Source organism: Mytilus edulis, chromosome 1 (assembly GCF_963676685.1).
Source record: "Mytilus edulis chromosome 1, xbMytEdul2.2, whole genome shotgun sequence".
NCBI classification, from domain to species: domain Eukaryota; kingdom Metazoa; phylum Mollusca; class Bivalvia; order Mytilida; family Mytilidae; genus Mytilus; species Mytilus edulis.
Window position 1 is genome coordinate 125,014,588 of NC_092344.1, and position 13,114 is coordinate 125,027,701.

Consider the following 13,114-nt stretch of genomic DNA (forward strand, 5'->3'; position numbering starts at 1 on the left):
TGTATTTTCCTCAGAATCTACAAGTTGTAGCTTTTTCATATTTCTTATCAATCTTCATCATGGTACAATGTATGCTTTGCTATGTGCCATAATTTTAGATTTGTCTCTCTTCTTCTTACAGTGTGCTGGAAACTAATACATATTAACTATAAACAAAAAATGTTCTTCTTAAAGGTCTAGTACCTAAGACCAATGGAACTCTGTAGTATATATTTATAATAGAAACCTTATTTAAATATTTGACATTTTGTAGTATAATCAGACAGAAGACACAGCTCTTGCTGTTTTCCAGTTGGTACGTGAGAATGGATCTGCGAGAGCCATGGAACTGTGCAGTGAACATTACAATGGTGGCATGCTTTATCCTAATGGAACATTCAGCTTTTACTCAGAGAAAAATCAAGGTATGATATAAATACTGATGTGAAAACATTTTTAGGACTTTTATATGTCACCATAAAGGGTTACCTTACAAAAGGATGACATCAGTTTATTATCAAATAGTTAAATGCTTCAAAAGTAAGAGAAAAAAATATCTGATGCAATTTTCAATATCACAAGGACCATAAATCCTGAACGGTAAAAGTGAAAATCATTAATATCAAACTTGACCTAAGTTTTGTCATTAGTAACAACATATTAAAATTTTAAAGCTTTTGTTGAAGGGTTTATGTGTTATAGCACAGAAACAACTGGAAACACTATTTTTCTTAATCACAACTCATGAATGGTCAATGTCAAAATTGTCAATAACTTGACCTCCATTCTGTCATCAGAAAAAACATTAAAATTTGCAAAGCTTTGGTCGATTGTTGATGAGTAAATGCATGGACACTGCTTGGCCCGAATGCCCATCCGCTGTACATCCCCAAATCAAAATTGATTTTTTTTTTTTTTGGAAATCAAGTTAGAAATTAAACTATAGAAGGTAGAAAGACAGCTGATGGATAATGTGATTGCAAACGTACAACACATAACATCATGGCCAGCTTGTGATCATCAATGGATTTTTTTCACAACCTGGGCTGAAACCCTTTCATTTCAAATTTTTATCATTTCTGCTTAAATTGATCTTCAAAATGATGTTTAGCTAAAGTACACTGCAATTACATAAAAAAAACTGGAGGGCTTGGTTGTTTTATAGTTATAGGATTAATTTCAGAGCATGGTTATTTTCAGTTTTATCATTAATTTCAGATTGTGTTTATATTTTATAGTTATATCACTAATTTAAGATTGTGTATCTGTGTATCTAGAGTATGGCGATTTTATAGCTATATTATTAATTTCAGATTGTGTTTATATTTTATAGTTTTATCGTTAATTTAAGATTGTGTTTTTGTGTATTCAAAGCCTGGTTATTTTATAGTTTTATTGTTAATTTAAGTTGTGTTATTTTGTATTCAGAACCTGGTTATTTTATAGCTTTATCGTTTATTTCAGATTGTTTTTGTGTATCTAGAGTATGGAGATTTTATACCTATGTCTTTAATTTCAGATTGTGTATCTGTGTATCCAGTACAAGAATTAAATAAAACAACAGGGAAGACACAGGATAGATATGATATCAAGGAATATCTAACTCAAAACAACAAAACTAATTTATTTCACAGGTAATATATACCATGTCTCAAAATTATACAAAGTGTCTATTCCAAAGGTATTACCCGTCACAATCTTAAAAACATATCCATTTCACAGGTATTTTTTCATGTCACAAAACAACATAACATATCTATTTCACAGGTAATATATCTTGTCACAAAACAAACAAAATATTTATATTTCACAGGTTATTTTTCCTGTCACAAAATAACAAAACACGTTTTTTCACAGGTAATTTGTCCTGTCACAAAACAATAAAACTTATCTATTTCACAGGTAATGTGTCCTGTCACAAAACAATAAAACATATCTTTTTCACAGGTAATGTGTCCTGTCAGAAAACAACAAAACATATCTATTTCACAGGTAATGTGTCCTGTCACAAAACAATAAAACATATCTTTTTCACAGGTATTGTGTCCTGTCAGAAAACAACAAAACATATCTATTTCACAGGTAATGTGTCTTGTCACAAAACAATAAAACATATCTATTTCACAGGTAATATGTCCTGTTACAAAACAACATAACATATCTATTTCACAGGTAATTTGTTCTGTAACAAAACAACAAAACATATCTATTTCACAGGTAATTTGTTCTGTAACAAAACAACAAAACATATCTATTTCACAGGTAATGTGTCCTGTCACAAAACAACAAAACAAATCTATTTCACAGGAAATGTGTCCTGTCACAAAACAAGAAAACATATCTTTTTCACAGGTAATATGTCCTGTTACAAAACAACAAAACATATCTATTTCACAGGTAATGTGTCCTGTCAGAAAACAATAAAACATATCTATTTCACAGGTAATGTGTCCTGTCAGAAAACAACAAAACATATCTATTTCACAGGTAATATGTCCTGTTACAAAACAACAAAACATATCTATTTCACAGGTAATGTGTCCTGTCAGAAAACAACAAAACATATCTATTTCACAGGTAATATGTCCTGTTACAAAACAACAAAACATATCTATTTCACAGGTAATGTGTCCTGTCACAAAACAACAAAACATATCTATTTCACAGGTAATTTTTCCTGTCAGAAAACAACAAAACATATCTACTTCACAGGTAATTTGTCCTGTCACAAAACAATAAAACATATCTTTTTCACAGGTAATGTGTCCTGTCAGAAAACAACAAAACATATCTATTTCACAGGTAATGTGTCCTGTCACAAAACAAGAAAACATATCTTTTTCACAGGTATTGTGTCCTGTCAGAAAACAACAAAACATATCTATTTCACAGGTAATATGTCCTGTTACAAAACAACAAAACATATCTATTTCACAGGTATTGTGTCCTGTCAGAAAACAACAAAACATATCTACTTCACAGGTAAATTGTCCTGTCACAAAACAATAAAACATATCTATTTCACAGGTAAATTGTCCTGCCACAAAACAACAAAACATATCTATTTCACAGGTAATGTGTCCTGTCACAAAACAACAAAACATAGATAAAACATATCTATTTCACAGGTAATTTGTCCTGTCAGAAAACAACAAAACATATCTATTTCACTATCTATTTCACAGGTAATTTTCCTGTCACTAATCAACAAAAAAAACAGAGTAATTGATCTAGAAAAAGTAAACTCGGAATGTGAAACTGTGTCTGTATCTCCAATCTTTTACACATTTTGAATATAAATTTTAAACCTGTTTTCATCTGGACATTTTAAGGATTATCAAGTTGACCCTGAAATTCAAAATAAAGTCCTACAGACTGAATGCAGAAGGAAGAAAGGTGGCACCTGAATGTTTTATAGTCCATGGGCAGGTGAATATAATTTTAACACTAAGGCTTATCTTCAGAAAGTTCAAAGTTTTTTTCCTGTTGGGATGGACTTATAATAATAAATAATTATGTCTCCCATTTTGTTAGTGGTGTCCATGTTATCAGTAACCAACTTGAAAAATATAAGAATTTGTTGGTATATTAATACATAAATGTTCTGTGTTGATCCAGCTTAAATTTCTATGTATTTTGAATTAGATTAGTTAGATATAATGTTCATTCAGGAGGTTTTTCCATTATGAACGGAGATATACTGTGGAATCATTTTATGGATCGAGTAAACATTTTATTTTTGGGGGATACTTGATTTTCTGGTTGTAACAAATACTAAATGCAAGCCTACATGAAATTAAACTCAGTTTTTTTTTAACTCACAAAATCTGCAAACAATTATCTACCAACAAATAATAATGAATCGACATTGTATCTCATTTCTGAAATGATACAAATGATTGAGCTTATATTTTAAAGATAGTATTTGATGACTCTAATAGAGATGGACAGATGTTATTGGATTTAGACACAGAATTAGAAGAGAGAACATGTCATGGACATTATAATTATGGAGGTTAGTGTTATAGATATAATACTCAGAAATGTTTATAATGCTTTCATCTTAAATGTGACCTTATTAGTAGTCTAAATACCGTTAAATTTTGAATTTAGCAACTTTATGGGCTTGTATTGCTTAATCTTGCATTGTTGCTTGTATATCAACAATCTTATTGATAAATGGGTGCAATATTTCAAAGATATACAGTTATTACTGCATAACATACAATGAATGACTAGATTTGTTTGTTGTTAATTTAGATATAAGAATAAATTACATATATGTCTTAAAATGAAGTTAAACAAAAACAAAACAACAAAGAACAGATGTTTGTATTTTAATATTATCATGAAATGGCATATCAATTTATATTGAATGATACATTGCTTTGTTTAGAGAAACAGAACCCAATTTATATTTATATGAGATGAATACAATATATTATCCTTGTTTTATGTTATTGTTCTGTGTGTACACACTTGTCTGTAACATCAATATGTATTTTCTGTGTGTACACACTTGTCTGTAACATCAATATGTATTTTCTGTGTGTACACACTTGTCTGTAACATCAATATGTATTTTCTGTGTGTACACACTTGTCTGTAACATCAATATGTATTTTCTGTCTCTAACTGTTTCATGATGTGTCAATGCTTTCCTCAGACAAGACATTAATGTGTTTCCACACTTACCACGTTTTCTGCATATTTTCAGAAGAAGAAAAGCAGGAGAGACTTACGAATACACTGTATGATATCTTTGTTATATGTGTGAGTGTTCTCTCTGCAGTTCTGTGTTTGAGGTCTTTGTACAGAGGACACAAACTTAAACAGGTAAAATATTCTATTTTTATACCCCCGCTTTAAAAAAGGGGGGTATACTGTTTTACCTCTGTCTCTCAGTCCGTCCGTCAGTCCGTCCATCAGTCCGTCCATCCGTCAGTCAGTCCGTCCCATGAAACTTTCGTCACATTTTTCTCAGGAACTACACATCCACCCTTTTTGTAATTTGGTATCAACATTTATATATGTCAGCCATACCGTGTGATGTGTTTTCAGATTCATCACTTGACAACCTCCTGTTTACCGAACACTTGTCTGATTTTACACATGATAGCCAAGTTGAAAATTTTCGTCACATTTTTCTCAGGAACTACAATACAAGGATTTCTGAAATTTGGTTTCAGGATTTATATAAGTCAGCTATACCGTGTGATGCGTTTTCAGATTCATCACTCGACTACTTCCTGTTTACCGAACACTTGTATGATTTTACACATGATAACCAAGTTAAAAATTTTCGTCACATTTTTCTCCGGAACTATAATACAAGGATTTCTGAAATTTGGTTTCAGGATTTTTATAAGTCAGCTATACCGTGTGATGCCTTTTCAGATTCATCACTCGACAACTTCCTGTTTACCGAACACTTGCATATTTTTACACTATTAATATTATCCACTTGCGGCGGGGGTATCATCAGTGAGCAGTAGCTCGCAGTTTCACTTGTTTTTTTTTTGGTTATAATATTAAAAACTGCATCAGGGCACATGCTAGCAGTCCATTAGGGCGAAAAAGTTGCTTTTCTCTCCGTCACTTCTCTTTGCCCGAAGTCAAAAGGAAAATCTAGTCACCCTGTTGTTCACCATACTCGCTTTCAATCTCTTTCGTCATTAGACATTTTGAATTTTTAACAAGTCGATGAAACATCAATTATGTATTGGAAATGTAAGAAATTCAGACCAAAATGATTCATTTTCGTAAGAAAAGAGGTTTAAGAATTTACTTTACAGTGCGCTGCAGGTTTTTTAATAAAAAGACAAACTTTTTATCACTTCCTGCACTTTCGGTACTTGTTACTCATGAGCATACATCACTCTAACTTTTGGCGTCAAAATAAGTTTGTTATGTCATTTTAACGTGATAAAAGTTGCCTACAGTAACTGTTTGATCCTTGTATTGCATTAAAAACGTCATATCCCTTTCCAGATAGTTTGTCAAACATCATTTATTTTTGTAAATTTTCTTTGGCCGCCATTGACTGTTTACTACAGATCGGAAATGAACCAGCTATGAATGAAATATGTATTTTTACAATAAGTACTACAGATGCATGAATGTAACACCTGAGAGAAGAATATTAACCTCCAGAGGAAAAATAATGCATTCCACGCGCATTAACAGACTTTAAGTTAGATCTACTTGATTAATGTATATAATTCCATAGAAATGGATTGTTACAAAATATTGCTGAAAGTTCCTCAACTCATTGTCTATTTTACTAATATCAATATATTATGGCCCAGCTTATAAACATTGTATATCTTTTGATGAGAAACTCTGAATTCATAATCATGAAAAACAGGATAGTTTTTTAATTGAATTGTTATGATATATTATATTTTCTTTACCTTTTTGACATAAAAAAAAAATCTTTTTAGTGCTAAATATTAAGTTGGTAGTTTCTCACAAGAATCTAATTAACTTAAACAATTCTGAAATTGAACTGTTACATTAATTATAAAAAAGAAGATGTGGTATGATTGCCAATGAGACAACTCTCCAAAAGAGACCAAAATGACCCAGAAATTAACAACTATAGGTCACCGTATGGCTTTCCACAAAGAGCAAAGCCCAAGAAAACTAACGGCCTTATTTATATAAAAAAATGAAAGAAAAACAAATATGTAACACATAAACAAACAACAACCACTCAGATATGAATTGAATTATATAAAAAGAACATTATTTACATATGACCCTTCATACTATAGTAAAATCCAAACATTGTAGCGCAGTGTGCGAAGGTGCACTTCTCACTATCAGTTTCAAAAAGAGAAGTCACTTCTTCCTATGATTCTGAAGTAGTGTGAGCCCTGCTGCATACAATTATAACTTTGTGAAGTAGGGAATGATTTTGTTATTCCTCGAAATTGGTTCATCAGTAAAACAAATACCCCATGTTTAATGATCTTTAATGCAGGATTACATTTTTATGCCCCATTTATGGGCATTATGTTTTCTGGTCTGTGTGTCTGTCTGTTTGTGTGTCTGTCCGTTTGTTTGTCTGTCTGTTTGTTCGTTCCCTCGTTCGTTCGTCCCTCTGTCCCACTTAAGGTTAAAGTTTTTGGTCGAAGTAGTTTTTGATGTAGTCCTATCAGCTTGAAACATAGTATACATGTTCCCTATAATCTTTCTAATTTTAATGCCAAATTAGAGATTTTCCCCCATTTTCACGGTCCATTGAACATAGAAAATGATATTGCGGATGGGGTATCCATGTACTATGGACACATTCTTGTTTATGAGTAAATAAGGCCAAACAAAAAAAATATATGAGATTCTTATTTCATCAATTTTCAAAATAGGTAAGGAGGACTTTTTTGGGGGCTGAGGATATAGCTGTTGGTGGGCTCCCTAAATCATAGTCTTTGATTGTTCTTCAAATTATAAAAAAGAAGATGTGGTATGATTGCTGATGAGACAACTCTCCACAAGAGACAAAATGACACAAATAAACAGCTATAGGTCACTGTATGGTCTTCAACAATGAGCAAAGCCCATACTGCATAGTCAGCTACAAAAGGCCCCTAAATCACAAATGTAAAATTATTCAAACAAGAAAACTAACGACTTCATAGTTGCTCTTTATCTTTTATCATGCATTGAAATCATCCTATATTTAAAATGTTTTGTGTTGCAGAAGACAATAGTCCACTTCAAAAAAGTTTATCGTAAAGACCTATCACGATCAGATAAATTTGAGTTTTTAAACCTATGGTACGTTGCCATTGTCCTCAATGATATCTTCACCATTGTTGGAAGTTCATTCAAGATACAGATTGAGAATAAGGTACATTTATTTATCATTGAGAATTAGGTACATTTATTTATCATTGAGAATAAGGTAACATTTATTTATTATTGAAGATTACAGAGAAGATGTTTCCTTAGAGAAATTGATTTTCCTGAATAATATACAAAATAGATTTCTCTTTTTTATTCGAAACATTTCTTTGACAAAAGACTGTAACTGTGAAGTTTAAAAACAGAATGAAATGCCATCAGTACAGATACAAAATATTGGAATTATTTCTTTGTGTGACATTCTTTAGTGTTTAAATTCATAATATCAATTTAATTTCAACTTATTTGAACATTTCTTCATTGCTATGAGTATAAGTGAAATATGTTCCACTGAATATTAAAGAAACATTAAGTTACAAATTGTTCACATCCAGAACTAGCTATGTAAATGCACCTTATTTTTGGTTAGGAATTATTTGATGAGGATTATGATGTGGTGAGTTGACAAATTCCTGCCTCCAGCACCCATCCCCATGGTTACCCCGAAATTTAGTAATGGTATCCATTTTGCAAACCAGTAGGTTCAATAAGTCCCCAAAATGGCCCCTATTTCCAGCTAAAATTTCAAATTATGATTCATTGACCATTATTGAGGAATCATGGCTAGGTAGAAATTTCATTTCATTCATTTTCTACTTACCACCTGAGAAATATACATACGGATATTACTTTCCTTACCAGTCCAGACTTCGCAATTAAAATAAAACATCTAGATGACGGAGATACTTCCAACCGGAACTACGTCACCTACATGCTTTACTCTACCTGTACCCCAGTTTTATTTTTTGCGCCGAAGAGTTCAGACGTTAAAAAATATTTTCAAAGTTATTTAATTATAAAAGTTTAAGATAATGAGAAGTGAAGGCTCGGATGCCTATGTCGAGGAAGACACTTCTTCTGTGTTAGAGGATAATACAATGGCCTCCGACAAAGTCACTTCCGCTCCCGGGAAGAAAGGTAAGAAACGTACTTCTTCTCGTAGCAAGAAAGACAATTTGTCAGACTTAGAAAGTCGTATGATAGCAAGAATTGAACAACAGGACAAGCAAGTCAATTCTATAAATGATAAAATGGGTAAATTATTAGATTTACTTCAAGACAAGCGTACTGACACCGGAAATGAAGTTCCAAGGTCAGAACATGAGTATCAAAATACGGTCACAGTCGAGGCATTTAGTGCTGCTCGCAGACCTCTTATCCCGTTGAATAGTGCTATTAATGAGCACCAAAATAGCGGTGATGATATTGACACACTATCTGTTCGAATTTCGGATTCGGAACGTCAAAATAGTGGCTTTTTATTCAGTGCAGAGGGCTCTGAGAATTCTAGAAATTCTGATCATGAAGATGTCAATACTTGTGACAGTAGATCAGTGTTAGTTAAATCTGGTGAACATGACAGGTTCCAGAAATATTTAGGTAACAGAAATGAGAAATCTTGTGAAACAGAGAAGCAAGATAATTCTGTGAGTCATACACTAGGTGACAAGTTTGGTCTAGATGCTTATACTTCGTTAAAGACTGAGAAAACTGGTTTAGTGTTAGAACAAAACCAAATTGATGTTTTACGTGGTTCTTGGAGATCAGAGACTCCTCACAAAATCACTAGTTATAAGGAAAATTATAGACTAAGTTTCCCAATAGATACAAGTTGTCAAGAATACTTTAATGTAGTGACAATGGACAATACAGTAGAAAGTTTACTGATGAAAAGATATGGGCCAAAGGCTGCTTTTGGCAGAGTCCCAAGTTTATTTACTAAGAACTTAAAGTCACTTGAAAGGTTAGCTAATCAGGGTCAAGTTGCAGCCCGCATGGGATTGATCACAACCTGTTATTTGCAACAAGCAAGTGGAAATTTATTGGATAATTTAACATCTGATTCACCAAATTTAGATAGTGCAATTCAAAATGTAAGAGACATATTTGCTTTGTCAACCAAAAGCTTAGATCAGACTGCGAGATCTGGAGCTTTTCACCACATGATATGTCGTCGTGCTACCATGTATGATACAGGTCTAAATGAACTAAGAGACTATGCTAACACAATTGTGACTTTACCATTAACAGCAGATGGTATATTTGGTTCTCAGTTTGATACCAAAATGAAAGAGAAAACTGACAGAAATAAACAATTAGCTGAAGTTTTGCCTGATAATAGAAGAGTTTCAGTTGGTTCACAGTTAGGTAAAAGAAAACCAACGGCTACAGTTACTTCAGAGTCATCATTTGTAAAAAAGCCTAAATTTGACAGTAACTTTAAGATACCAAAGAAGAACTTTTGGGAGTTCAAGTCATCTGGTAAACAGACGCAAGCTACCAAACCATGGGTAAGTTCTTTCTCTAATGTAAAGAAAAAGTATAGTTCCTGACGCCAAAAATCTAATGTTGTTGCCTCAGATACCAGTGGGAGGGAGGTTAAAACATTTTATTCAGGAATGGGAATCAATAACAGACGATCAATGGGTACTGAAAACTTTACAAGAGGGTTTGAAATTAGAATTTCAAGAAACTCCTCACTTGACAGGTATAAAACACACTTCTGTCAATGCGAGGAATCTACCTATTATTTTAGCAGAGGTAGAAGATTTAATAGAAAAAAATGCAATAGAGATTGTACCTCAAGCAGAGATACATCAAGGTTTTCACAGTACACTTTTTCTGGTGCCCAAGAAAACAGGCGATTTAAGACCTGTGATAAACTTGAAACCTCTCAACCAGTATCTGAGGAAGCAACATTTCAAAATGGACACTTTAACAAAAGTATTGAATCTAGTAAAGCCCCAAGACTGGGCGTTGTCTCTCGATCTGAAAGATGCATATCTCCATATTCCGGTTCACAAAACACACAGAAAATTTCTACGTTTTTGCATACAAGGCAAATGTTACCAATTTGTAGCTCTGTGTTTCGGTCCTTCTCAAGCACCTCGAGTGTTCACTAAAATAGTTACTGTAGTAGCAGCTCATCTGAGAATCCAAAACATAAGCCTAGCAACTTATTTGGACGATTGGTTGCTAGTGAATGCTCAAGAGAAAATGCTAATTTCAGACAGAGAGAAAACACTCAATCTTCTGATAAATTTGGGATTTATAGTAAATCTTCAAAAATCTTCTCTTATCCCATCACAAGAGATCACTTACATAGGGGCATTGTTCAATTTCAAGAAGGAGATAGTTTCTCCAACTATAGAAAGAATTTTAAAGTTAGAAATGTTAGTGATAAGCCTAATGAAGGGACACAATACGGCAAGAGATTATCTAATGTTGTTGGGTTTGATAGCGTCTTGCATAGAATTGATCCCCAATGCACGCCTTTATATGAGGCCTATCCAATTACATCTACTTCATTTCTGGAAACCATCCACCAGAGATCTCACTTATCAAATTCCATTTACTCAACACCTAAAAGATCATTTGAATTGGTGGTTGGACAGAGCAAACACTACCAAGGGCAAATCATTACACCAGTGGTCAGCAACCCTCACAATAACAACAGATGCTTCAAAGACAGGGTTTGGGGGTCACATGAACAATCAGATTTTTCAAGGTTTTTGGTCTGTTCAAGAACAGAAACAACACATAAATCTCTTGGAATTGGAAGCTGTAATTCGAACAGTACAACATTTCCTACCACAATTACAAAATCAAAATGTGCTACTCAAATGCGACAACACAACAGTCGTTCAATATGTAAACAAACAGGGGGGCACCAAGTCCATACACCTTTGTTACAAGACATGGTGTCTAATGAAAATGGCTATTCAGAACAATCTGACATTCAGAGCAGCTCACATAGCGGGGAAATTAAACGTTCTGGCATATCATCTGTCTCAAAACAAAATACAACCCACAGAGTGGACACTGAACAATCAGATAGTTCAATCAGTGTTTGCAATGTGGGGAGAACCAACAATAGATTTGTTTGCCTCGGTACACAATCACAAGAGACCAGTGTTTTGTGCTTGGATACCTCACCCCAGTGCTCTAGCAGTAGATGCTCTGTCGATATCATGGGAAAAAATGTGGGCATATGCATTTCCACCAATATGTCTAATTCCAAAAGTACTAAAACACATGAGTCAATTCAATTGTCGACTAATTCTGATAGCTCCAATGTGGCCAAGAAGACATTGGTACACGGAGCTTCTTCAAAAATCAGTAGCAAGTCCAATAAAACTACCAATAAGGCAAAATCTTCTGTATCAACCAAAAACAAACATTTACCATCCAAATCCCGAAGTGTTCACGCTAACAGCCTGGCTGCTCTCCACAAAAATTTCAGAAATAAGGGATTTTCAAGAGAAACTAGAAAGCTTCTCAGAGCATCATGGAGATCGGGCACACGGCAAGACTATGCTTGTAAATTCAAAAGATTTCATAGTTGGTGTAGTGAACGGGAAAAAGATCCCTATGCAGCTACTTTAGCAGAATGTGCAGATTTTTTATCTCATTTGTACACTTCAGGTTTACAATACCGTACTATAGCAGGTTATAGGTCAATGTTATCGTCATTGCTATCTCCAATAGATAATGTTCCAATTGGGCAACATCCCTATATTATTAGACTACTTATGGTGACTTGAATAACACAGGTATCACTCAGATTACAATTCTACCTTGACAGGTAAGTTTGTATTTAGCCTATAAAATACTTATTTAGCCTTGAGAATTGAAAGGTCAGTTTCCCATTCATACAATAGAGGTTGATAAATTTGGCTTCATGCCATTTACCTTGTCCAAAATTAAGGTCACTTTATTGTTATTGTGATATTGTTAAAGTACAAAAGAACCATATATTCTGACCAATACTTAAAACTTTGTGCATCTTGATTTAATTGTTAAAAATCTGTTAATGTTGAATTTTAGGGGTTATTTTAGGCCTTTTATTTGCATATTTCTTTACATGGTAGGTTTTTTTCAGATATAAAAAAAAAACTATCTGCTTGACTGTTATAGAAATAGACAATGCTTGCAGGTTATCTTATAACACTGTCTTGTTTTTTGTTTACACCAAATCTGACAGATTATTATTAAGTTGCAAAATATTTTAAATGAGAGCTGAAATTTTTTCTATCTGTAAATGTGCATTGAACAATGTTGAAGGTTAAAATAATCATAATGTGAACAAGAATGAAGAAAACATCTTGGTCCCAAAAAAAACCATCATCAACCAGGATATAATATTCCAAATTTTAATTTATTATACTAATATCAGTTGAAATCTCAAGCCACTATTTTGCATGTTTACAATGTAGGTCATATCCCA

General features: G+C 33.2%; 1 protein-coding gene across 2 annotated transcripts in view; it reads left to right on the plus strand.

The window, feature by feature from the left end:
* Nucleotides 1-13,114, plus strand: part of LOC139518820 (mucolipin-3-like) — a 36,277-nt gene that overhangs the window by 4,582 nt on the left and 18,581 nt on the right. Inside the window, exons 4-10 of one of the 2 annotated variants that reach the window (XM_071310417.1) lie at nt 254-404; nt 1,499-1,613; nt 3,312-3,408; nt 3,898-3,994; nt 4,697-4,815; nt 7,685-7,834; nt 8,258-8,284. In XM_071310417.1, the coding sequence (XP_071166518.1) occupies nt 254-404; nt 1,499-1,613; nt 3,312-3,408; nt 3,898-3,994; nt 4,697-4,815; nt 7,685-7,834; nt 8,258-8,284 (756 nt within the window). The remainder of the gene's footprint in view (nt 1-253; nt 405-1,498; nt 1,614-3,311; nt 3,409-3,897; nt 3,995-4,696; nt 4,816-7,684; nt 7,835-8,257; nt 8,285-13,114) is intronic. The other variant, XR_011663463.1, reaches the window with a different exon arrangement.